At 39.6% G+C, this 26,653-nt stretch overlaps 1 protein-coding gene across 2 annotated transcripts in view; it reads left to right on the forward strand.

The window, feature by feature from the left end:
* Window positions 1–22,298, forward strand: part of SYNE1 (spectrin repeat containing nuclear envelope protein 1) — a 356,826-nt gene extending 334,528 nt beyond the window's left edge. The window contains exons 139-145 of one of the 2 annotated variants that reach the window (XM_063124531.1): window positions 814–1,025; window positions 3,913–4,113; window positions 6,024–6,152; window positions 6,710–6,922; window positions 8,742–8,834; window positions 12,369–12,427; window positions 21,345–22,298. In XM_063124531.1, the coding sequence (XP_062980601.1) occupies window positions 814–1,025; window positions 3,913–4,113; window positions 6,024–6,152; window positions 6,710–6,922; window positions 8,742–8,834; window positions 12,369–12,427; window positions 21,345–21,591 (1,154 nt within the window). In that variant the 3' untranslated portion in view covers window positions 21,592–22,298. The remainder of the gene's footprint in view (window positions 1–813; window positions 1,026–3,912; window positions 4,114–6,023; window positions 6,153–6,709; window positions 6,923–8,741; window positions 8,835–12,368; window positions 12,428–21,344) is intronic. The other variant, XM_063124530.1, reaches the window with a different exon arrangement.
* The last annotated feature ends 4,355 nt before the right edge of the window (window positions 22,299–26,653 follow it).

Consider the following 26,653-nt stretch of genomic DNA (forward strand, 5'->3'; position numbering starts at 1 on the left):
TTGGTTCCTATGGCATGGGCATAATGGGGGTTGTCCTAGGAGTGAGTCTTGTGAAGCAACATCTTCTGGCCTGGAAGGACTCAGAGCGAAGGACAGTGATTCTACAACAGGTGCCTCAATATTATTTGTGCCCTCTATTCCTGAGCGTGGATCACGTATAGAGAATATGTCAAGGACCATAACTCAGTGGAAGAGCACCTCCTTTGCATGCAAGAGGTCCCACCTTGAAGCTCCAGCATATCCAGGTAGGGCAGGGTAAGACTCCTGCCTGAAGCTCTGGAGAGCCTTGCCAATCGACTTAGACAATTCCAAGCTAGCTGCACTAATGGTCTGACTGTACAAGATAGCTTTAGGGTAGATTCCTGCACTGAGCGAGGGGTTGGACTCGATGACCTTATAGGCCCCTTCCAGCTCTACTACTCCATGATTCTATGATTCTCATGTTCCTATCTGGTCTAGCCAATATCAGGCAAAGGGAACATTTGCCCCCCCTCACCACCACAATAACATTGCCCAAAAGTCCAGTGCTTCACTGAATGGTAGCCTTTCACTTACACCTCAGGAATTACCATTGAGGTGAGGACTGAACACTCTCATGACACTAGTCATTAAAAATTGAACTTGTGCTCATCTGCATTGCCTCAATCTGGATTATTTATGTGTTTTTAAAGAGAACGGCAACTAAGAAATTCAACAGCAGCAGCAACCACAACAACAATAATGCTAGCTCATGCTAAAATGGCATGGGGTGTTGGAAGGGTCAGGCAGAAAGTTAGGAACTTGCTTTTACAGAGAGTGATCTTCTTTCCTTAGGTGTGATTGATCGTTGGGAGTTAATCCAGGCCCAGGCCTTAAGCAAAGAACTGAGGATGAAGCAGAATCTTCAACAGTGGCAGCAATTCAGTTCTGACCTAAACAACGTCTGGGTTTGGCTGGGAGAAACGGAAGAGGAGCTGGACCAACTGCGTTGCCTTGATCTTAGCACAGACATACAAGCCATTGAGCTCCGGATTAAAAAATTGAAAGTAGGTCCTAATTCCCGAGTCTCTTTTTTCGTTACTTTCCTAACCGTCTTTATTTTTAATGAGGGGGTGTTTCAACTCACATTCAAAAAGACACTGCCAGTTTGTGGGCATGTTGCTTCTACATATCCTGCAGGACTGGGAATGAAGAGAGGTTGCACTCTATTTAATTGCTTTTTGAAGTAGGCCAGTGTATACATTCATTGTGAAACTGCATTCAGAGGCAGGTTGTGAGGTGATTTACTGGAGGTAAAAAAGCTTTGTGGGACGGACGCAAGAAATAAAGAGACGACACGAGTGCTGGAATTAAACTGGGCCACTTTTATTCGAGATCTGCAAAGGGGGTTCCCACAGGGCATCTAGCCAGGCCTGCGTCAGGCCTTACTAAGTGAAGGGGGCGAGCTTTCCTGGCCCAGCGGGTGGCGGTCTGTCTCGCCGCCCTGCTGTCCGTCCCCTTCGTGGGGTAGGGAGACCTTCCCCTGTCACCCCCAACCCATGCCCAAGGCTCAAGGTGGGTGAGAGAGGTTGGCCTCAAAGGTGGTCCTTATCCCCCAGCCTGGCCACAAGGGTCAACACTGAGAGCCCTCGGGAGTCACCTATCACTGTAACAGTGCCTTGGAAGCTCACCATTATATTCCCTCTGGATGCCCTTCCCTACCTGCCAACTAGGTGACCAAATAACTCGCAGCCAAATTAACGTATTTATACTCCCCCGCTGTCTTACAGTGTGGAGTAGGCGAAACAACTCACGTCCAATTCAGAGCGTGAGCAAAAAATTCCTACTCGGCCCCCTAATGGCGACCAGCGATCACACTGTCTACAGGGAGGGAGGGAGGGAGCAGCAGAAGCAAGAGGGCTTGGGAGGGGTGAGACACGTCCTTTTACAGGACTAAACCCCTCCCAGCCCTGGTGACGCAAAAGCCTGCGTCAGCAGGATGGCCCCGTCTCTTCCTTGCTCCGCCCACAAATCCCTCCCCACGCCCAGGCTTTGCCGGGCATGGCAGAATGGGCCTTGCTGATGAGTGATAAGCTAGGGAGAGGGTTACCAGATGCTCTTACCAGAAGGCATTGTAAGGTGGTAGTGGAGGCATAAGGCTTAGCTAAATTTAACTTAGCTAAATTCAAGTGAGCCTGAAAATTTCCTGTGTTCTAATATAGGATATGGCCCATAGTGGGGCCCCTTTTGTCCTATAGCCAAAGAGCATTCATCTCTTAATGTGACAGTTGGGTACTTCCTTGGAGCAGTTTATTTATTTATTTATTTATGGTTTTATGGTTTTATACTTTATATAATGTATTTTAATAGTGGGTTTTTTTTAAAAAAAAAAAATTGTGAACCACCCAGAGAGCTTCAGATATGGGATGATATAGAAATATCCTAAATGAAGTGAATGAAATGAAATAGGAAACAGTATAAAAACATATTGAAACAAGTATAAGGCAAAAAAAATAATACAGATTAGAAAACAGTGTAGTAAAACCAATAAAAATACCAATTGAATTTATTTAAAGGCCTTACCCTTCCACAAGTCATTTTCCCCAATAAATTTACCATATTTATCATGTTTTTTTATGTAAGTAGGAACCCTTGTTCATTTATTTCATGACATGTTTACAGAATGATCATCCATAATCATCTTGTGTGCAGGTGGCAACGTGCACCATCTTATCTTCCAATATTAGAGTCTGCATGGAAACTGGAGAGAGAGTGCAGGGAAGAGGCATGAGTAGAGAGCTTCTACCTCTGCCTCCTCACAAAACCACAATGAGCAAGGGTTGTGCATGCACACTTTTCTCATGCTGCTGGAGAATACCCTCGTGGCAAAGACAAGTGTTCAGATGGTAGCCCTTATCTGCTGGGGCACAAATGCAATTGGCTGGGGAGAAAAAATGTGCTCCAAGGCCACATGCTGTTGAAGCCCAATTCCACCTGTCTCCTACTGCCCTTTGGAAGCCAATGGGGAGCTGCCCTTTTGCCACTAAATGGATCCAAAGGGGAGGCAGAATTGTGTGCACCCTCAAAGCCTAGTCCCCTGTCCCAAAGATCTTTTGGGTCCCAAAGGAGACTCAGACCTTCTTTGTTTTAAAAAAACCCCTCTAAAAGGGATTGTGTTGGGAGATATAACCTGTGAATTTCATGATCTCTTCTAATACATTAATATTTCTTTGGGGGATAATCTGGTCGAGTTATTAAGGTTTTTCAAAGAATCTTTATCTGCCTCATAAAGATTCTTCAACTAAGCAAAGTGATGAGGTAAAATCAGTTGCTCCAAATTCATTTGCTTACTTCTTCAATACAGAATTCAGAGGCTTGTCCTAAATTAGACAAGGACACAGTGCACCGTTTGACTCAGCTGTTTGATGTTGTGAGGGACGATATGCATTTGTTTTGTATACATTTGTTAGACACTTCCATCATTCCTGGTGTATTTTTTACACTTTACGCTTAGATCCCAACTCCCGCCTCAGCATATGGGAAGAAAGCATAAACCAAATCCCAGAAAAGATTCTTCCTTTCCTAAGCCTGCTCTGAAGCTACTAAAACAGTGGTTTGTTTCTTCTGAGTCCCATCACTTATATGTTTCATAAGCAGGTTGTGTGTTCAGCCTAGTGTTTGAAGAAAGAGCCAGCTCTAAAGATTTTATTAGTTTGCTCTGAGTTTTACTGCAAATACTAAATCTGAGACATTATAAAATGGGCTCTTACTACCCAGCTGCCAGATATATCATTGAAATACAGTGATCTTCTAGTAACTTTTTAAAACCTCCCAGTTAGCATCTTTAGTTGATAAAACTTGAAGAGGAACTTAAACTTTAAGGAACTTGTTTCTTCTTGAATTCTGTATCACGTTTCTAATATAAAAGCTTCTGTCTTGCCATTTATTTTTCAGGACCTACAGAAGGCAGTTGATAACCGCAAAGCCATCATTTTGTCCATCAACCTGTGCAGCTCAGAGTTTATGCAGTCTGACAGTGAGGAAAATAAGGAACTGCAGGAACAGCTGTCTCAGATGAACATGCGGTGGGACCATGTCTGCACTATGCTTGAAGAATGGCGCTGCTCACTACAGAATGCTCTAATGCAATGTCAGGTCTGTTCTGGTTTATGCAAAATCAGTCCCCTTGGGTACCTGGGACACAAAGTAGCACGAATTACTTTTATTTTCCTAAATGATTAATTTTAATCTGTGCACACCATCATATGATGAATATGATGTCCCTTGAATATATTAGATAGAAGTTTCAGACGTGTGCATTACAAAGCACACTGTTGTTTTCTTCCTAAAAGCCAAACTTTTATAAGATTTCAATGCATCAGATGAAATCTGTAATACTTTTCTTAATTCCATCCCCCTTGAAATTTGCAATGCACTTTCCTCATCTTTATGTTGTTTAGTGTAGCATAAAGGAAAGAGGCCTTATGCCCTATGAAGGACTTTATACCTGTGAAAAGTAATTGAGTACAGGTTGTAAAACACAGCTGGATTGGATGGAAGTGAACAGCTTCTCCTGGGTTAGGGCACCCAGGGCCATTGAAGGTTTGCTATGTTGCACTTACAGGCGATATTCTCATGTCATGTTTTTCCAATCCTCCTAGGTCTAATCTATGTGAGATTTTATTATTATTATTATTATTATTATTATTATTATTATTATTATTATTATTAATAATAATAATTAGCGTACCATATGATGGTGTGCAAGCATTGTAATTCCTGGCTCATTGGCCCTCAACATTCCATCACAAACTTTATGGTGTTTTTTCTCATCCTTGTGGTTTCCATGCACTCCAAAGTCATGTGTGTTCCAAACGCGTGGTATTATAATTCTTCCCTGTAGGAGTGGCTTTAAAGCTTCCCCACCCTCCCCACTGTCCTTCTCCTCTTTCTCCTTTCATTCCCTGCTCTTTCCTCACACCCCACCACAATGCCCTCTTTCTTTCTCACTCCTTCCTGCATGGCACTACCCAGCAAAATGGCCGCTTGCTATTTGCCATTATCAGGGGAAGAGCAGGGAACGAAAGCAGGAGTGGGGACATGAGGAGATGGCAGCAGCATCAAGGGACTGTTTGGCTGGGTGGTGTCATGAGAGAGAGAGAAAGGAAGAGAGTATTGGACAGTTGGCCTGCCAAAAGCATGATCAAAATAGGAGAATGATGCTGAAGTAGCTGCATTGAGCAGGGGGTTGGACTCGATGGCCTTATAGGCCCCTTCCAACTACTATTCTATGATTCTATGATCCTTACATCCTTCTCTTCCTTGATTTTTTCCCCTTTGGTTTTTGAATGCCTACTTTTGACTGTGTATGTGTAGAGGAGCAGAGCTCTGAATTTTTAAACTTCTATTGCTGTTCACCTTCGAAAGTGCACATGCTGTCAGTTGAGCCAAAAGGAAGGAAACTCCTCCTATTTCTCCTGCATTTGTATTTAGGTGTGATGCTGGATCGCATTTTAAACATGGTGGATCCTGCACTGTAATTATTAGCATGTGCCGCTAATGGCAATGAATCTGTTTTGCAAAAATGCAAGCATGGCAGTGCCTGATACACAAAAGAAGCTCTAGTGTAGATCTTGCCAAAATCATGGTTTCAAGGATCAAGAACACACTACTGTGTTTCCTCCTCCCCCTCCTTTTTCCTCCTCCTTCACACATCCATCTTAGTAGAATATTTTCTCAATTGCCATGACGTCCAAACTGGAGCAGTCCCTCCAAACCAGGGTTGCAGAGCAGTTTGATCCCGGTTTGCATAGATCAAACCACAGCTCAGACATCACAGCAAACTGTAGATATGACAAATCAGGAATTGTTTCATTAAGTCGCATGTTAAAGGAGGTTAGAGTGCATGCAGACAGCTCATTCTGAATCTTCAAACCATGGTTTGGAAGATCAGAAAACATGACATCCGACCACAGCTACAGTGTTGTTATGTAGTACACAAGTTAGGTTATGCAGTACAGAGTTATGTAGCACATGTGGTGTTAACTCTTACCTGTTGCTTCTAGGATTTCCATGAGATGAGCCATGGTTTGTTGCTGTGGCTGGAAAACATTGACAGGAGAAAAAATGAGATTGTACCTATCAATCCAAATCTGGATTCTGATATCCTGCAGGATCATCACAGACTTCTAATGGTAAAGTATCATTGCCTTAATAAACACAAGAGGAGAGTTCCCAGGAGAACTGCAATGGGGAGATAAATGAAAGCATGAAAGCTTGTCTTTGGAATTTATATTGTGCGCCTATGTTTTTTAGTACCAACTGGGAATTCTTTTATTATGGTTCAAAGGGAATGCCCTTCTTGATTTAGTACAGAAAGTCATCTATCTGCTTTTTAAAAAAACACTTTAGTTCCAGGATCCCTTTAAAACTTAAAGTTCAAGTAACAACGTCTTTATAGAAGAGGAGGATCCCTTTAAAACTTAAAGTTCAAGTAACAACGTCTTTATAGAAGAGGCAGAACTTCTAAAATATTCTGCTGCTCGGATGTGCTTGGCATTTAGAAAAAAATGCCAAGCATCTTTGCATTTGGATATTTTATTTATTTATTTGTAACTGCCTGAATATGGTGACAGAGCTTTCCTCGGTAGTCAGATCAATAAAAGCAATATTTTTTCAGAAGCTGAATTGCATTTTGGGTTCTTATACATTGTTTAAAGAAACAAAATGTGCCCAACTATTTTCCTAACAGCAAATACGGCGTGAGCTGCTAGAATCTCAGCTGAAAGTGGCATCTCTTCAAGACATGTCTTGCCAACTGCTGGTCAATGCTGAAGGCGAGGATTGTCTAGAAGCCAAAGAGAAGGTCCATGTCATTGGAAACAGACTCAAAATGCTCCTAAAAGAGGTCACACATCATATTAAAGAACTAGAGAAAATCCTAGACATTTCAAGCAGTCAGTTGGTGAGTCAGCCTGTCATGTTCTCATCATAGCAATTTATGGTGGCCAATTTACTCGTCAATATGGCTTTTCAGTATTAGAAAAGCCTTTGTTTTGGGGTAAGTAAGTGGTAGGATGTACTTTCCATCTCAAATTTGCAATCCTCGCAAATATATTTTACTTCTCTGCTATAATCTAAACCTCAAGGTATTGCATATTTGCAATATAGCTATAGCATTTCTAGCCTTTATCTGACAGATGAAGAAAAATAATATATACTTTTCTCAGTTCTCAAAGAGTGGCTTGAATACTTTCCATTGCATGTAGTCCTTCTCCTTCTCTTTCTTGTACAGTGTACAATGTGATGAATTTTCAATCTGTCTAGTATATCTTTCTCCGTAGAAATAACATCTACAATTCCAGCAGGATTTTTTTTATTGAGTACACAACACTTCCTGCCTTTTTAAAAAACACCCAATAAAGAGTAACTGTTTTCATGGTCTTCTCTTGGCCAGTAATAACACTTCCCTGTCCAAGGCAAGGTAGAGTATTTCTATGCCTGACTTCACAAGCCACATTGTAGACCTTGTAGACTTTGTCCAGGACTGCATGCAGTTGGGCTGCACTTTTATAGTTCTATGACTTTCCGATCTCTATTGATTCTGAACCAGGACATGTGGGCTGAGGTGTCACCATTATGTGGATGACACCCACTGTACCTGTCCTTTTCATCTAACACAAGTGAGGCAGTTCTGAACCAGTGCTTGGGCAGGGTAATAGACTGGATGGGGACCAATAAACTGTGACTGAATCCAGACAAAACGGGGATACCATTTTTGGATGGTTTGTCTTTCCAGCTGAGTGATATTTATCCTGTTGTAGAGGGAGTTGCACTCCCCTTAGGACAGCAGCGTAGGTTGGGAGTGCTCTTGGATCCATCATTCTCACTAGAGTAGTGTCGGGCAACTTGTGGCCCTCCAGATATTTTGGCCTGCAACTTCCATCATTTCTTGCTGGCTAGGGTTGTAGGTCCAAACATCTGGAGGCGACAAGTTGCACAGGGGTCCTTGGTGACACATAGGCTGATATACCAATTATAACATGAACAGCCTTGCAACAGTTATTCATGCTCTGGTAACCTTCTGTTTGTGTTATATGTGGGGATGCCTTTGAAAATACTCCAGAAACTTAATCTGATCCAAAATAGGGTGGCTAGACTGTTAATGGGAACTACTGTTATGATCACATCATACCACTGCTTTATGATCTCTCCTGGCTTCGAACCCATTTCTGGACCCAATTCAAAGTACTCATTTTATGTTTTAAAGAACCAAATGCTTCTGGGCATTTGGTTCCTGAAGGAACATTTCCCATATTTACTACCTGAATCCTAAGGGCATCATCAGAGGAGCAAATAAGGTGAGACAGGTGGTTAGAAGAGTGAGGGACTTTTTATGAAATGTACATAGTACATTATATGTATATCATGGATTAATACTGGTACTATCAATTACTGTGTACATAGTACATTCTATTATTTCCCAAAAAGGCTCACCGGGCATCTTCAGTGTGGTGTTTTTGGTGGTCAGATGAAGACCTTTCTATTTTCCCAGGCATTTTAGGAATGTTAGACTTCTGTACTGTTTTTTCTCTGCTGCTGGTTTTACCTTTGGTTTTATTATGTGCTTTTGCAGGATTTATCTTGCTTCTGTCTGAATTGTTTTATTATTTTAATTGTTACCAATTATTTTATGTTTTTAATTTGTACACTACCCAGAAAACTTTTGTTATTGGGTGGGTTAAAATGCAAAATAATAATAATAATAATAATAACCACCTTAGGATCTATCCTCCTGGTCATCGGCTGATGAGTTGGACACTTCAGGATCCCTCAGTCCAGTATCTGGCAGGAGTACTCCAAGCAGACAGAAAACGGTAATGTCATACTAGGCACCTTCTCCCAGGCTCTTGGGTGGAAGAACCAGATAGCTGTAGCCAGGTGGAAGGTCTACACCATCTCCTCATAGGCAAGGAAAAGGCACGAACCCAGGAGAATTTTCCCTCAACAAAACACTGCTTTCGCTAAACCTTCTGCATCTCCTTCCCTGCATGAAATCAGAATTATAAAATGCTATATATAAATAAATCCAGGACTCAAAGTGTGGTAGGTGAATCATGATATGGTATACTGACTCCCTTGTATTGTGTTCTAGGGATGCTATTTGTAATGTATTTTATTCTACTTATTTTTGTAATCCACCCACATCTGTTATTGGAGAATTAATAACAGAGGGCATTATTTAAAGTGACACTAGCAATAATGTAAATTACGTTGTGCTGATTTAAGCAAACTCTAGCATAACACAAATAGCCTTAGCTGACACAGTGGTTTTTTTCCGGGAAACCTGTCATGCCAGGTAATGCTAGTGGTGTTGCATTAGAGGTTGTTTATGCTAGTGCAGTATAAATTACGATTAGCGCTGTTGTTGCATTGGATACTGCCCATAATTAATAAAATAAAGACTGGTCTTGCCAGTCAGGTTAGTTAAATTCAGGTTAGTTCTGTTGTTCAATTCTGCTCTCTATCTGACCCAGTTTATTGGAGAGTTTCATAAGCCCCTCAATAACAAACCTATGTATTTTGAAATCTAAACTTAAGAGAAAAAGTATGCGTTACATTGGGACTCAGAGGAGCAACTTCTTAGACCAGATTCGCACCTGCATTTTTCTGTGTAGATGTCTGTTTAAAGTGGAGACTTGGGGGGTGGGGGTGGAACTCTATGTCTTTTTGCATGAAGGAATCCCCCATGAATCTCAACAGAATTCAGCCACAGCATTGCAAGCATAGGAGAAATTATCTGAACTGCACATAGAGCCATTTCTCAAAAACACCTCACCACCTGGAACTATACTCACACAAATGGTCCCCACACAAAGATGTACACAAAGAGAATCAGGCCTGGGGGCATCATGAAGAATATGGCAACATTGCGGGGACTAATCTGAAATGTGACAGCAGTGCTGCTAATATAGCTGTATTTGTAGTAAGGCGGGGGATTTTCAGGCATGTAAGAAAGCAATGTTATTATTTTTATATAATTCAACATATGCAGGTTCAGAGTGGTATTTCTATTCTTGAGGAGAAAAATTAACTTTGTCTTCTTGGCAATGAAAACCAAATATCTGACCAAGTTTATTTATTTAATCAATTTATATACCACTTACCATATCTGAAACAAAAACTCTAACTGATTTGTTACAGCTGCTATCATTTGTTTTGTGGTGTTCTTGGCAATGAAACCAACTTGTGTCCTCAGTTTGCTGCTGATGTCTTAGCAAACCAAGAAAACAAGTTGTTTCCATTGCCATGACAACACATTTTTTGATGTACATATAACTCCCTGACTTACTGAAGGAGAGGAGTTTTTTCCCCCTCTTAGGAAGAGCAATGTGTTCTAAACATGCATATATCAAACTTCAGAGCAAATAATACATTTGTTTTCTTTCATTCTTGGGATTTTCCCCTCTCTCCTTCTGTTCTCTTTTTGTACCCCTGGAATATAATACAATCCAGTCTGTTTGCCACATGGTGTGATACTCCTCACTTTGAGTCCTGTAAAGTACTTGATTTTCATTTGTTTTGTTTTGTTAATTTTAAGTATTATCAGCTTTCCTTAGCTTTTAGAAAACTATCAGTTTTCATTTGCTGTCTTATAAAAACATCTTAGTTCTGTCGTTATGAACTTTATGACCTCTTAAAATTGATTTCACTACATTCACTAGTTTCCTTTAGATCCTAGTTTGAGAATGTAAAGGAACACTGGCTTTTCAAGGGGAAAAGATACAAATAAATTATTGCAGTTTTGCTTCCTGAAACATTAATTTCATTTTGAGCATTCAGCATTTCTAAAATATTACGAATATATATCACGATTAGCCGAGGAACATGAGAAGATGTAGTGGTTTAGCATAGCAGGCAAACATTTGCTAAACAATGGCCCAGTTCACACATAACACACACACACACACACACACACACACACACACACACACACACACAATTTTAAACTCTGTGTTGTCTTGAACAAGCCAGCATGCTAGTTAATGGTGCTCATCACTCCTGCTTGACTCCTCCTGACAGCAGAATCGGCTAACCAACCCAGGGTTGCTGTGTTCAAACTCTGCCTTGTAGAGGGAGAAACAAACCAAAGTTTCAGGTTCGGATGTCAAGCTGAACAACCCAGGGATGGAGCAACCCCGGGTTGTTTAGCCACTCCCGCTGGCAGTGGGAGCTATCAAGCAGCAGGAACCCTGGCTTGTCGTTCTGTGCAAACTGTGCCATTGGTTGGAAATATAATGGGCTGCATTTTAATGTTTGTCTGTTATTTGTCATATATAACGCTACAATTTTAATCGATTAATGTACGTTATTGTTTTATTCATCTTCATCCTTAGTGTACAGTGTGGTTACTTGAGCTTTAGCTGTAAAATTAGCTCAAATTTTGTTACTCTTTGTTTTGCAGAACCAGATAGTTCTCTTAAAACATTGTTGGAAAGAAAATATTTTGATTTCTGAATTCAAAGTCTATAATAAGCAAAACTGAATAACAATAAATATATAGACCTTGGTTTTTGCTGTTAACATGATGAACTGATAACTCCATGACAATAATAACCCATATTGTCAAGTTACTGAAACCAAGGGAAGGGTTTACACACTATGAAGGTCAACTGAAATAATTGCCATATGGCAGCTAAGGACATTTCAAGTAGCAAAGGGTTACCATGCAAGTTGTTTGCATCACAGAGATCGCTTTCACATCACTGCCAGTGGCCATCTGGAATTTCTTGAGGTAGTATAAAGTCCATATGATATGGCTGATCTATTCTGCACATTGTGGCTGCGGCATCTTCTACACAGCTGGTGCAATAAGCTCGGTTAACCATGAAAAGCTAAACATTGGTAGTGTGATAATTGAGTTACTGACTCTCAAAACTATTGGTGCAAAACAAGAAAGAGCACCCCTAAAAGGGGTGTTCTTTTTTTGTTTCTGAATCAGCAAGCATCAACAAGCAAAATTGTGTCTTTTGGTTAAATATGAATTAATTCAACAAATTTATATATATACTGCCCCAGAGAGCTTCAGCTATGGGGCGGTATATCAATGCAATAAATAAATAAATAAATAGATTAAAACATCTTCCATATGATTTTTTAATGCCCTGCACTTTCTGAATATTACTTTATTAACTTTAGTGTCATTTCTAAGTTCATATTGTATGTTCAATTTCATATTAAATTGGGAACCGAAAAGAAAAGCCAGTTTCCTTGATTCATGGGAATTAGTTACTTCATTTGATTTTGTGTTTCCTTTGCTGCACTTTTTTAATTTGTTTTCATCAGTAGCTTGTCTTTATTTGCCTGGACTGAACATTCTTCTTTCTTTACCCCCTGTTCATTGCAAACAGCCACGAGGCAAATGTATTGTCTCACAGCCTGGACCCTCTGTCAGCAGTCCACATAGCAGGTACCTTATTCTCCCTGGTTTCTGCACTCTGTTCTAGAACTCCAAGAGGATGATGGAATCTGTCCATGATACGTGCCTGTCCACATTTGCTCTTCCAAAGAAAGAGACATTAAGCAGCTTAAGGATAGGCTTTCTTCTACGAGTATCAAATTACACTAAGCCAAAATATTCTTAGAAATAGAAGTACTTGATAACTCCTTAGTATTCAGCTTTTGCTTCCAGTTATTGTAACTTACATTTAAATTATTTAAATGTGTTTGATTGCATGGATGTTTGCATTGCACATCAGTGGCCGATCCATGCTTAGGTCCATGGCAAAGGCTTTTATCATCCTCTTTGTTTCTAGATATTAAATTATGGCAGGTATTAGACCAATACAGTATATCAGAATACACAAAACCCGCAAATCTGGATAAAATAATACACTAACATTTGTCTTCCTTTTTCTTTTTTTCTTTTAAATTAAGTTTGTAAAGTTTTGTTCAGTTTGTGGGTTTTCAAATCCATGACTCTAACCATACTCCAAAACCTGAAACACGGTGCAAATGAGGATTTAGTAGCACACATCTTTTTTTTCAGTCTGAGACAACTTCTTTGCAGATCCAATATACTAACTATGGCCTTAGCAAGGGGCTTGCATACACAAGACTTTCTGTGAGCAGCATCTCCCACAGTCGTGTAACCGCTAGAGAGCAGGCTTAACAGCTGTCGCGTTCAGCTTTCTCCTTGTGTCCACCAATCTGTCTTCCCTGCAGCTAACAATGCTTCTGCATCCTGTCGGTGTGATGTGTATGCGTGAGTGTGTCTGTATGTGTCCTGTTGTCTTTTTACCAATCAGCAATTCACTCTCTCTCTCTCCCTTACTCTTTCCTTCCTTGTCTGGCCTGAAATAAAATTAAGAGCCCCAGAATTTACCTAGACATTTATATTTTAGGTCTTCTTCCAGTGTCATTTTTTTCTTTATATTGTCAAAGAAATGTGAGAATATAAAGAGAACAAGAAACACACGCTAAAAATGTAGCTCACACCAATTGTAGAACAGTTGTCAGTCACCTCTGAGGTTGAGGTAAAGATTTATGTCAGTGAAATACACTAAAAGTTAAAAAGGCCTAGGTCTTAATGAAATCAGGAGAGCTAAAATGTTCTCTAAAATTCTGAACTCCAATTCATTTCAATGGAACTGGCATGCCTAGCATTTGCTAGATGGTGCTCTCCCCCCCCCCCCCAATTTGGGCCTTTTCAATCTAACAGCATGGAAACCTGACAAAAATACATTTTATTAAATGTCAACCTTTCAAACAAGCATAGAACAAATAAATCATACAGTAAATCAAGTGAACTCAGCACGTGATGACCATTCCTTTGCAAACTGTGGGTTTTTTTCCAGCAAACCACTATTGTGAAATAAGTGTGTGTAGGAAAGTGGAAATGCTAGTCAATTAGTCACTATTGCCACATGTTATTCATAATGCCTTAAAATGTTACATCCATACACACGTTGTGCCTTTAGAATTGTGCCAGTTTGCTGACTGGGATAGAAAATTTATTTACTTCGCCCACTCCCAAAGTGTCCATCCACTTGACAAAGTCAAAATCAGTTCTTTTAAACCCAGAAAGGTCCACAGAACTAAAGAAAAATGTGTTGATAGTTTTGATTAAAATACACACACTTTTTTTGACTTTTCCAATTTTCCCCACCCTCACCAATACTTTTTTCATATCTCTCAGTCCTTCTTGCTCTTTCCCGTAACACACAAAAATGAACACAAACCCTGTTGTATTGGTGTAACTCTCTGAAAACGCATTTTTCAGTTTCACGAATCATGTGACACATGCAAAGGGAGCACGTTTCTGCATTTCCCATTAATCTGGATTCCCCCTTAAAATTGAACTATTAAAAACTATCTCTCAGTTACCTGTTGTTCTATCAAAGGACAGACTAAGGAAAATCGGTTTTCAGTCAGCATGAGGCTGGACATCCTTTTTTAACACAAAGGGAAAAGACTGCTCAGTGACCAAAGCAACAAAGAATGTGTCACACTTGAAGAATCTGTGAAATGAAGTTGAATTTGAGGAAACTCACACATAGGAACATGGGTACCAATGCTGTGTCCACCGACTCTCCTTTTTTCTCTTCCTCCACAATCACACACACCTTCTTTAGAAGATTTTGTTATTGTATGATGGCCTAGCATGCGTCTTAGCAGCACTGTGTATCTTTAGGGCCTGCCCACATTCTAGCCGTGGCATCTATGCGGCACCTCTCAGATCTGCTTTCTTCAGCTCTGTTTATTAACACATCTCTTAGTAGTACAACACAATAATCAATTTGTCGTTCAGACAACCATGGAATACAAATGTGTTCCTATTGAATAGGGAAGTTAATCAAGCATGCAAGCCAGACAGGTTGTAGTTGATGTGTAATGTGGTTTTAACGGATAAAGGAGTACAAGCTGTCACTGTGTTCTTTAATATTTTGACATGCCTCTGATCTGAGTACCTTTTGTTTGATCTTGCACTGGATCAGCAATCCTTGGTAGACTAGACATATAAAGGAAACCAAGCTATTTAACCAACAGAATTTTGCTGTTGGAAGTTAAATGGGCAGTGGTTTTAAATGAACTTCATATAAAAGCATCCTGTGCACCCATAAGAAGCTGTACTTAAATCAAAGTACAATTACTATCAAGCCATCTTCCATTCAGTCCTTCCTATTTAGCTCCACCCATTGGTCTGCTTTTAGTGGCCCAAACCAGCTACACAACAGGAAGCAATAAATATTTGCGATAAATATTTGCAAAAAATATTTCCCAGCACTTCATATAATATATTAGACACTATAATTATTAAGGCTTCATATGTTGTTATCCCAAAATGTTGAGTTTTGACATGATAAAATAAAAAATGAACAAAGAAAAATGTTTGCATAAAGGGATGCATTCCCTCCCTTATCACAAGCAAATAGCATAAAAAAGACCAATGTAATATACCACTCACTATCCAGAGCTGTGCACAATTCTTCTACTTCCAATGGTGGCAAATGGAGCTATGTGCATAGAAGAGAAACTTTTTCCAGCCATGGATGTGAGTCTATATAGATTTTTTTATGTGATAAAAATGTAAGAGATTAAAGTAATGGTGCCCTGTGTTCATATGCATTTACACTATAAATTCTCTTAAAGAGCTCTTAGATCTTGGCGCCAGTAATCCAGACTGTAGTCTTAAACCCCATTAATCAAATGCTATATTATTTTATCTCACTTTTCATATCTAATGACAACCCAGGCCTGAAGGACCATCTCAGCTTTCACAGAATAAAGACATACAGTGGGTGTATGTTCAGAGCAAATGATTAGTGATCAGGAATAATTTTCTCTGTCAAACTGCGAGCTGTCGGTTGGGTTGGTCCATGACTCGTAGTGCCTTTGTTCAGACATGTTTATTAATCTGCTTCAGGTGACACAGCTACCAATGTGAAATTAGTAATAGGCAATGTGAACACAACTATTATAGGTGAAGTTTGATGATGATGATTATTTATATATATATAAAACAGCTTTAAAGAGCGACCTGAATCAAATCAAATGTTTTTCTTTCCAGGCTGTGCAATAATTTTGCATCTCTACTGAGCTACAACATTTTACAAAAAAGTTATTTCATATAGAGCTTGGAATTCCCTTATACTACAACACATACAGTGTTGGACCCAGAGTATTTATTTCAGTGGTGGCAGTGTCCTATGGAGTTCTGGTAATAATGCTGCTGCTGGTGACAAGGGGGCAGAAAGACCATTTCCCCTGCTGCTTCTGCAACCCCCCAGTAACACCTCTGCCACTATTTTGGAAGGTCCCATGACCCTCCATGGAGGTTTTCACAGGGCCTAGGGGACTGCTTGGTGAACAAAGAATCAATGAAGATTGCCTTTCCCCCTTTTCAACCAGTGGAAAAGCTCTTCTGGATCAAAAGTCTCCTGTAAATGGAAGGAGCCCTTCTGTCTGTGGGTGGCTTTTGCTGGAGCCAACCTGTTGCCTATTAAAATAGTAATCAAAGCTGCTGCAGAGCAGGTCTTAGCAAGATGCAATTCATTGTTTAGCCCAGAATCTTCAAGCCCTGTATCCCTAATTGATGTAATTAATGCCCCTTGGATTTCAGTAACCAGAGTTCAAAAATTATTGAGGTTTTCATTAGTGTGTAAATGCTTCTGATTTGATACAAAAATATACCACCTATACATTTAACACAGAGCTTTTAAAATGGGTCCCTTAGAAACAGGAAATATATGAGCATAATTTAGATGCCTCTCTGATAGCACTAAAGCTCTGAGCATGTACTGCTGCATTCTGTGCATTGCAGACCACTCTCTTACTAATTACAGTATTTCAGAAGTATAATTCCTGTTACTGGAAATAAAGATATAAATTCTCCATAGTCATAATGGACATGGATTAAATAACACCCACTGCCACAAAGTTGTTTATCTTACATAAGTATTTTTTTCCAAATAAAAGGTTTTTGCTATTTTGCTTTTTTAACTAAAATATGTTTGTACTACAGCAACTACTTGACACCAGTGCTTGTTCCTTTCAACAATCTGACTGTAATGCATTGTTTATTTTATATATTTATAGTTATATACTGCCTTGTTTGCTAAAAAGCTATCAGTGCAGTAGACAACAATAAAACCTTAAAATAATAAAAACAAGAAACTGTAAAAAATTAAAACGTCATCAGTTTATGATCTGTAATCTGGCATGAGCTAATCTGTTTGGGCTGCTGGGATTTACACTATTTGACATTCAGTTTCTTGGAGCTTTTCGGCTCTGTAAATCTGTGATTAATATTAATTATCTTCAGACAACTTGGCAGGGACTTTGCATCCATCTCATGAAATAAAACAACAGCAATAATACTGGGTTGGATCCACGCCAACGTAGTTACATTTCAGTCCCACTGAAATCAGTGTGATTTTTTTTTCAATAACTGAAAATAAGCAATTAGCTAAATATAATCTGTCAATAAATTCCCTAAATCAAGATCAATAAGAAAAAACAGAATAATGCAAAAAGGGGGTGGTGGAATGCAAGGCTCGCAGCACAATCCTATGCCTATCTGCTGAATGGGACTCCCCCATGTAAGTGTGTATAAGACAGCAACATTAAGGAGCAAAAGAGAACAAGTATAATGGAAAGACTGAAAAGATGAATATGCAGAAATTAAAGATGAAAGCAGGAGATAGAGAGTAGATCTATTTAAAAGTGGATAATATAACCTTAAACTGAATGGAAACGCAAAAGGTAGTCAAAAAAATCAAATGTGGACAGACATGGTCATATTTGCATGCAAAAATAATAAATTGACTTAAAATTGCAAGATAGAAACAAGAGCCTTCAGAGGGGAATGGGGAAGGCCGACAATAACAATATTACAATAACCCAAATGAGATAAGAAAATGAACCACAGTATGAGTAGAAACAACAGATAGAATACAAATTATTTTTGAGATTGTTTCTACCACCTTCAACACACAACTCTTTGTTGGCATTTCTTTGTGGATCTTCTCACTGGCTTCCATGCCATCTCAATGTCCTGACTACTGGTAATTGCATGCTCCTTCCTTCCAGGACTGCAGAACTCCTCACTGCCCAAGGCCCAGAGAGTGCATAGGGTAGGGCAGGCATTGTATTTCAAGGGAGCTGCTAAGCCATGATGGTGGGATATTGGATTGCCTGGCTGTGCACTCTGATCACAGATGATACACAACTGGAAATTGCGAGTTTTAGCTATTGACGAATCTGAGAAGTATCAAAAATGGCATCAAGTTTGAGAGGTTGGGAAAATCGGTCTAGATAAAGAAACAGAAGAAACAGCGGAAGAAAATTCCAGAATAAAAAGAAGGAATTCTGTCTTTGAACGTTTTTAACTTGAGGGCTAACAGCTATGAGGAAACAGCAAAAAGAGAAATTAGCAAGAATTAAAATAGATAGAAAAATATGACAAATAGAAGCATGAAAAACAGTAACATATACAAAATAGAGAAACTGTAATTAACTATAAAAAGCTAAAGATAAAGAAGAAGAGGAAGAGGAAGAGGAAGAAAGCACTGACTGCTATTTGGACAAAAAAAAAAATTACTGGGGAGAGCAATTCTGTGGCCAATAGGCAGTGCTCTAACTTCAAAAACAGGAGTCCAAGCTCCCCACCCGATGGCTGTTTCTCTTGTTCTGTTGGTGGGGAGGGGATTAGGGAAGCTGGCTTACAAGGGGTACTTCAGCCTCCTTCCCTCCCATTCTGCAGGGTGAGAGCCACTAGGTGAGCCAAAAAGCCCATCTAGCAAAAATGCAGAGTGGGAGAAGCGCTCCTTGCACTTTGGATAGGCGAGGATTGCACCCTAATTGAATCAAACATGTTTCTGGTCTGGAAATCAGGCTGGTAAGAATTAAAAAGAGTCAGATAATTTAAAATCTGAGATGAAGACAAGCAACTTAGAAACGAGGAGGAGGAGGAGGAGGAGGAGGAGGAGGCAATAATTAGGTTTAAAAAAAGAATCAAGAGGTTTATTTTTTTTAAAAAATTGAAGTAACTAATGCATATTTAAAATCAGATAGGAAAACAGTAGCTAAAGAAACATTGTAGTTGTAGTCATATGCATGCTGCTATCTAGGAATACCTGTTAAGTTCTCTACACTTGGGCTCAAAAGAAAATCTTGCGTCTTCTCAAAGTTTTACAAACCCTGAAATTTTTCTCCAACTTATATTAAACTTTATCTACAAAGTTTGTCAACTGAGTTTCCAGAACTGTTGAATGGGTTACATTTTTAATCGCATTTGTTTTGTTCCCATCCTTCAAGGAGTTCAGAGGATTCTAAAGTTTTGTTCTGACAACAACCCTGCGAAGGAAGTAAGGCTGAGATATGTGACTGGCCCAAAGGAACCCAGTGAAAGGCAGTTTGAACCAGTTCTCCCAGCCCTGGATTTTTAAGAGCGCACTGGGATATAGCAGCAGTGCTAGAATCAGAGGAAGGGAGGAAAATAAACGGTTATTGAATTCATTTATTTGACTCTTGCTTCAAGAAATCTGCACATGGGGCATGTTGCATACATGCTCATATCTGTAGGCTCCAAACACGAAATGCAGATCCTCCATTTTTCTAGGATGTGGATTGCACAATCAAACAGCATGCACACTAGGAGGTATATTCATGGTGCCGAGTTGTAGGTTGTCAATGCACCACTGCTAAACCCCAAACTTTTGCTGCTGCGGGGGGTGGGGGCAGCGACTAATCTTGATGGCAGGAGGCAACATGGGATTTCTGGCAGCTATTTGGTTTGCCAAGCCCAACCCTGCCCAACTTCCAATGACCAGTCATCGGTTGCCATCCGCCTGGAATACCCCGATGCCAGAGCAATGCCAGAGCGAGGTTAGATGATGGAAGAGCCGCAGTGACCTCGCTTCCGTGTAAAAAGTTGGGATAAGTCCCTGACTTTTTCTCTGCACAGCTTCATCAATTTGCCCCGCAACAGCTCCCAATCAGCGGCTGCATCCTATAACTGAAACAACACTGATTTGGAGCCACCGCAGGGCAAAGATGACATTTAGTCAGCCCTCATGTTGGGATGTGCATAGGTCTCATGTAAAAATGTCACCTCCAGTATGCTGACGTAGGGCACAGTGAAGAGGGCTAGCAGGCACAATTCTGGACAATGCACACACGTACAACTGTACCCAAAGTAGCTGCACAGAGCTAAAGAATAAGCACGAGTTAATGCAAGGAACTAGTCACTTCCGTGAAAGAGGTTGTGTCGTGTCTAAGATGGTAGTGAAGCGGCACTGCCTGTTCCCTTTGTATCTCAGCCCATTAACTTCTCAAGTTGGCATTGTCAGATACTGGAAGGCTGGGTCTAATTGAACTTTAATATAGAATACTCTGATGCTGTTAAATGTGCCATAGCCTTTCAATGCATTCATAATATAAGGCCACACTTAATACCAGACTAAGCAGCTTTGCATTCTAGCTTCAGTGATGTGCCTGTAAATAATTTCCAAGCTTTTGATTTTGATCTTGGACCTCATGCCAGCACTATCATCCCAAGCAGTTAATCATTTATTAGCTTTGAACATTAAAGTCTCCATTAGTCAACTAGAAGTAGCAAACAGAACTTCCTGGTTTTCTTGAGGTTTTTGAGGGATGGGAAGATACAGGCCCATAAATTGTCCTGTAACAATGAAATGACAACACCCCTCTCCCTGCAAGGTTAACAATTGGAGATAGAGTCACTTTAATGAATCACAAAGGCACAGGGGTGGGTATTATGTCCTCACTTTGAAACCAAAAATCCTTGTCAGGACAAGCAAAAGCTCTTTTGTTATTTTTTGCTGATTCTTTTTTTCTGGGTTATAAATTACATTACATGAGGAAGGATTCATCTGAAGTTCAACAATGCGTTTTAATTGCTGATTCAGTGCAAAATGAGGCTATACTGTACTGTGCTGTACTGTACTACCTGGGAGTTAAAATCCTGCAAATTGAAGGTTGGCTCATAAGATGAATAAAATAATATTTGGGCCAGATCCCTAAAGAAACATTGCTGATGCTCATTCCTTTACATCCCAATCCTAACTTTATTTGCTTAAGAGTAAATCCTATTTGGTTAGAATTACATCATTGTGTATTGATATCATGAGGTGTGTTTTAAATTAGAGTTGAACTTGATTGCTGTACTCATTTCTAATCTGACTGTTTCAAAGCAGACTTCTGATAGTATGCAGAAAATGTCCCCTTTGATATAAAATGCATTTGGAATCTCTAAACCATGGGTACCACATGCATATTTAAATTGGTATTCCAGGAAGGATATTGACCCAAGTGTCCTCTTAAGGAATGCATGCGTTTATTTCTCTGTTGAATTCTCTCTTCAGGTCCACAAGCGGTGGCTCAGATTCCTGCCATTCTGAGGGCCAGCCAATGCGACGGAGGCAGCATCAATGCTTCTTTCTCAGGGTGCTCAGAGCTGCTCTCCCTCTCCAGCTCCTCTTGCTGTTCTTGATTGGACTCGCCTGCCTGGTGCCGATGACGGAGGAAGACTACAGCTGCGCCCTCTCCAATAACTTTGCACGCTCATTTCACCCCATGCTAAGATATACTAATGGCCCACCGCCTTTATGAAGCAGCTGAAAAGGTGATAGGGAAGTGAGGGGGCTCTTTCCAATTTGTAGGTACACCCAGTGCAGTAGCTCTCCTGTGACTTCTGTGCTCAAATAAGTTAAGTGTACTTGGGACTATTAAAAATATATCAGTACCAAATGAGTCAGACGTTATCTGACTGATGTCGTTTAAAACTCACATCTCTGACACTGAAAAGATTATGGAAGAAGTGATAGAATCTCTTTCTTTTTCAGCCAACGTTCTGGATTTTTCAGTCACTTTTATCATTTGAGTCATTGCCCAGTATTATGCATAGCCAAGGACTTCAGCCTGAAGGAAGAGCTTTCCTGTGTGCTATTCTTATCAATCTATTACTCAATCTGTCTTTCCTTATCTACACTATTGGTATTTTACAGTATACAAACATATTAAAAAACCAAATTGTGCTAAAGAGATTTTAGAGACTATTGTAATATAAAATTTTAAAGAGCTTGTAAGACAGCCTTTTATTTCTTCCACTTTTTGTGGGATTTTGAGTGGGGCATGATGTTCTAACCTTTGCTTTTGGATGCACAAGCTGTAAATCTGAACGGCACTTTTTTATAGTTTTAAAAAAGTAATGGATGTAATAAATGAGGTCCCGAAGGCTTTATGAACAGATCATGAATGTTCAGTATTAAAAAAAGAAACATATTTATGTATGTACAGTTTGCTAAGACTGGTTTTGTTGTATTAATTTTTGCTTAGAGAAAACCATGAAATCCTTGGTCTGTGTGCCTTTGAGCAATATATAAGCAAAAGGTCAAGACCAAATCTCTGTCTGACAGAGCACCTGTTTTGCATGCAGAAGCTCCAAGGTTTCATCCCCAGCATCTCCAGGTAGGGCAGTGAAAACTGCCTGAAACCCTGGTGAGCCTGCCAACCAGTGCTGACAGTACTGGGTTGACATAGTATAAGGCAGCTTCCTACCACACAGAAAGATGTTACAATTGCATAAACATGAAAATAAAGGCCAGGGTAACAATCTATTTAGAAATATGTGAGTCTAAGTTAGAAATAAGGCTTTCAGGTGGCTCTATCAAGGATAACATCACAAATCTCCTGTTCAAGTGATAAGGTTTTCCCTCTACTTAAATTTGTGAAGATATTTTTGAGTGGTTTGGGCCTGATCACTCTTGCCTGGGGCATGCACATCTGGAGGAGTGTTGGACTACAACTCCCTTCAGTCTCAGTCAGCATGGCCAATCATAGGGGATTATGGGAATTATAGTCCACCTGGTTGTCTACTCTAGGTCTAACCTCTTAGAGGCACTTCTCACAACCCCCCCCTCTCTCTCTCACACACACACACACACACCTGTGCTGAAGTGCCAACCATCTATTCAGCCCAGGAAATCTTTGAATACAGGTCCAAACATAGGTGTATAGCTTCTACAAGGATCTCTGAACTGGAACCAAAAAACTTATCACTTTCAATTCTCCTATTAGTATCTTCTCTTCCAATTAGCTTAATTATTTTCTTTAGATTGCTTATATATGCAACTGTTGCTTTCAGTTATTGACAAAGTGCATCAGATTGCAACACATTGATAGATGAAGAGACATAAACACACCTGGATCTCTAGCAGTTTATTTAGATAAAGACAGACACAAGGATTAATGTACTGTATAAAGGTGGTGGTGGTGGAGGAATAATAGTAGTAGTAATGTAATAATAAATAAATCATCATATTTAGTTCTTCCTTTGAGCACTGTAAATACTTTGCATAGCTAGAACAACTTTTCCCATATCTGAGAAACTACTGATTCTTGTCCCAAAGTTTCTTTGTCCTCAAGGAATGCTGGTAATTGTTATGTTTCAAGAGACCAGGAATCTCTTAACAGATTTCTCACCACCTCAGTTACCAGTATTCTGTGTGAAATGACATGACAGTATATAAACCTGATAGACCCTCTCAGAGTGTGATTAGAAGATTCTACTGTATGCCAGACCACATCCAAGAAAGAAGAATGCAGTGCAACTGAAGCATGTACAGACATGCTTCATATTCCAGACGCTGAAATCAAGTGTCAGGTCGACTGCATTCTTTTGTCGTCGCCTCAATGGTTTCTTTACACGTGTCTATATTATGACCATCTTCTGCAAATCCTGGACTGGCTTCCATTTGACCACAGTCCTCAACCTGATCACACTGGAATAGTTTATTGGCATTAATCAACTAAAACCGTGATGCAGATGATATAAGAAGACACAAGTGGAGGGGTGTTAATGCATGATATCTACAAATACTTATCTACCGTTACTCACATTCTGCCTGATTCAGATGAAGGGAAACTTTAAACTTAAGGCACACAATGGATTCTTGGCTTAGTTAACATTCCATATCCACACTTCAAAAATGGTCATATTTATTTTAACTAGGTATTATAAACAAACACACACACACACACTGTATAAAAAGATCCTGGGGAATAGTACCATCCACCATCAATTACAATTTCAAAACAGCTAAATCAAATGAAAAGGTTATTGCTTGGCAGTGAGTATGCAGGAGGAAGCCTTTAGTCCAGAGACAGCAGGGATTGCATTGGCCTATAGGGTCATATTTACAGTAGCAGCAGGAAACATATGTCTTTGATTACAGAATGTGAGCGGAATTTAATACAGCTATTTGCATAAGGAGGCTTGATGACTATTCTATGACTGTCAGCTGATCCTAATACATTAGGCAGGAATGGATTTGACTCAGAATGACATAACATGTCATATTCAATGGGTAAGGTAGGTAATCCTGTCTTAAATGAAGCTATATTCCTTTTCCCTTGGGTATAAACCTCACTGTAATCAAATTAGATTTACTTGCAAATAAACATGCAGTGGATCAGACTGCATGTCTGTAATGGCCACCAAGTTGGCTCTAGAATTTGCTCTTGCTGTCAGAAGGTGGGAGGTGGCATTTGCTGATTCACCCTTTCCCCTGCAGCTGATAAGAGGGATGAGCAAGTTTTTGGAAGGCACAAGTAACTCCAGTGGGAGGGAAGACCTGGCAAAATTCCTTTTCTTCGGCCAGCAAGCTCTTTCAACTGGATCAAATTACTTGCATGGATTAAGGATTCCTTCTGTTTGCAGAACATGAAGTCTGGATTCTCCACTATGTGTAGAATCAGGGACAAGGAGAATAAGAGACAAGGATTGATACATTCAAAATAGATGCCAAGTAGAATCAAAGGAAATGCGCAACTACCCAAATGCCAAAAGACCAACTGGAAACAGGAAAGTACTTTAACTGAGGGAACATGAGGGTATAGTCTAAGGGTCTGCTCTTATAAAGAAAAAAGAAAGTCCAAAAGCACATGTGTGTGCTCAGATCATAGGGTACACTGAAATTATTTCCTTGGAACCTGACCCTTATCTCTACCTATAAAGCGGAAAGTAAGTGTGTGCGATGTATGTCCGGAAATGTTTACCCACTTCTAGATAAGTTAGAAACTTGAAATTTGGCATGCTGATAGGTCTGGTTGTACAATGTACCAGAAAAATCTAAAAACACAGAATTTTGGGTTTTATGTATTTCTAAAGAATTTGTTAAAAACCAAGGCTTACACCTACAACTCCCAGCACGGGAGGCCAGACTTACATACATTTCTAAAGTTAAATAATCCATCTATCACAAGGCAAATATCCACATGACTTTTAAAACCTAAACAATTCTTCCACAGCATTCAAACTCACCTCTAACAATTTTAAATGGGGGGAAGATGCTCCAAATTAAGAAATAACTAATACAGAAAGTATACTTAAAGAAAATCCAAAGAAGTGAAATGTAGATGTTGTCTAAAATATTCAGATAGAAGGAAAAATTGAGAAAATTTCAAAATGTGTGGGCTTGCACCAAAAACAAACCATCTGCGATCAAATTGCTCTTGATTGCTCTTATCAAACAAATAAATTTCATTCTCCAAGAAAAAGGATGAAAGAAGCAATCTATTGTATTTACCTGAATGATGGGAAGCTTTTAATTCTGCATCTTGTAAAACTATATTTACTCAGGAAAAGGGGAATGTATGACAGTCATAAATGCCCTATTTCACTTATAAGCTCATACTTAGGCTACTAAATGCCACTTGTCCCTCTAAGAAATTGGATACCAGTTGCTTGATTACAAATAACTAGCTAGCCTTGAGTGCAATTTGAATTAACCAAGCAAGTCTCTTTACTCAATACCGAGAACATCACAGACACCGGCCTCTTATTACTCAATCACAGGTGGTTGAATGCCACTGCTTCCTCTAAGATGTTGGATGATGACCAAGTTAGTAAGTCAGAATTTCATTCAATATTGATTCTTTATCTTGTAAAATAATTATTTGCTGAGAAATACAATGGGAAAACATGATTGCCAGTCAGTGTCTTATTTCAATACTACACAGCATGTTGTATATTCCCCTCTGTTAGAGTCTATTACTCACTGTCTGACCAAGGAGAAGATATGGATGGTGCTTTCCAAAAGCAAATTGCAAATATTTTAAGGAAGCATGAAGTAGTAGTAATAAAGGACTTTAATTACATTGATAAATGGTGTGGGACAAACTCTGCCAAGTGTGGTCTCTCCAGAAAATTCCTGCGTTGGCTTCCTGTCAAATTTCTCCTCCAGAGGGTGGAGGAAGGAGGGAAGGGATCAGCTGTCCTTGATTTTATTCTTACCAATAGGGAAAAGGTAGTTGATGGGCCGAAAGCAGCAGGAACTTTGGGGGAAAGTAACCGGTAACACTAGAGTTCTTGATTTTAAGGAAAACTGAATTTGAGTAGTCAAATGTGTACCTTGGATTTCAGGAAAGCTGACTTTAATAAACTCAAAGTGACGATAAATAGGATTCCATGGCAGGAAAATCTTACAGGAAGAGGAATTCAAGAGTGGGTGAGAGTTCCTAAAACAGCTGATACTAAAGGCACAATCAGAAATAATCTGAATTGGGGGTGGAAGAAAAAGCCAATGTGGCTACACAAAAAGCTTAGTGATTATCTGGAAATCAGAAAGGACACAAACGATGTGGAAGGAAGAACAGGTCACTAAGGAAATGT

Source organism: Elgaria multicarinata, chromosome 4 (genome assembly GCF_023053635.1).
Source record: "Elgaria multicarinata webbii isolate HBS135686 ecotype San Diego chromosome 4, rElgMul1.1.pri, whole genome shotgun sequence".
Lineage (NCBI taxonomy): Eukaryota > Metazoa > Chordata > Lepidosauria > Squamata > Anguidae > Elgaria > Elgaria multicarinata.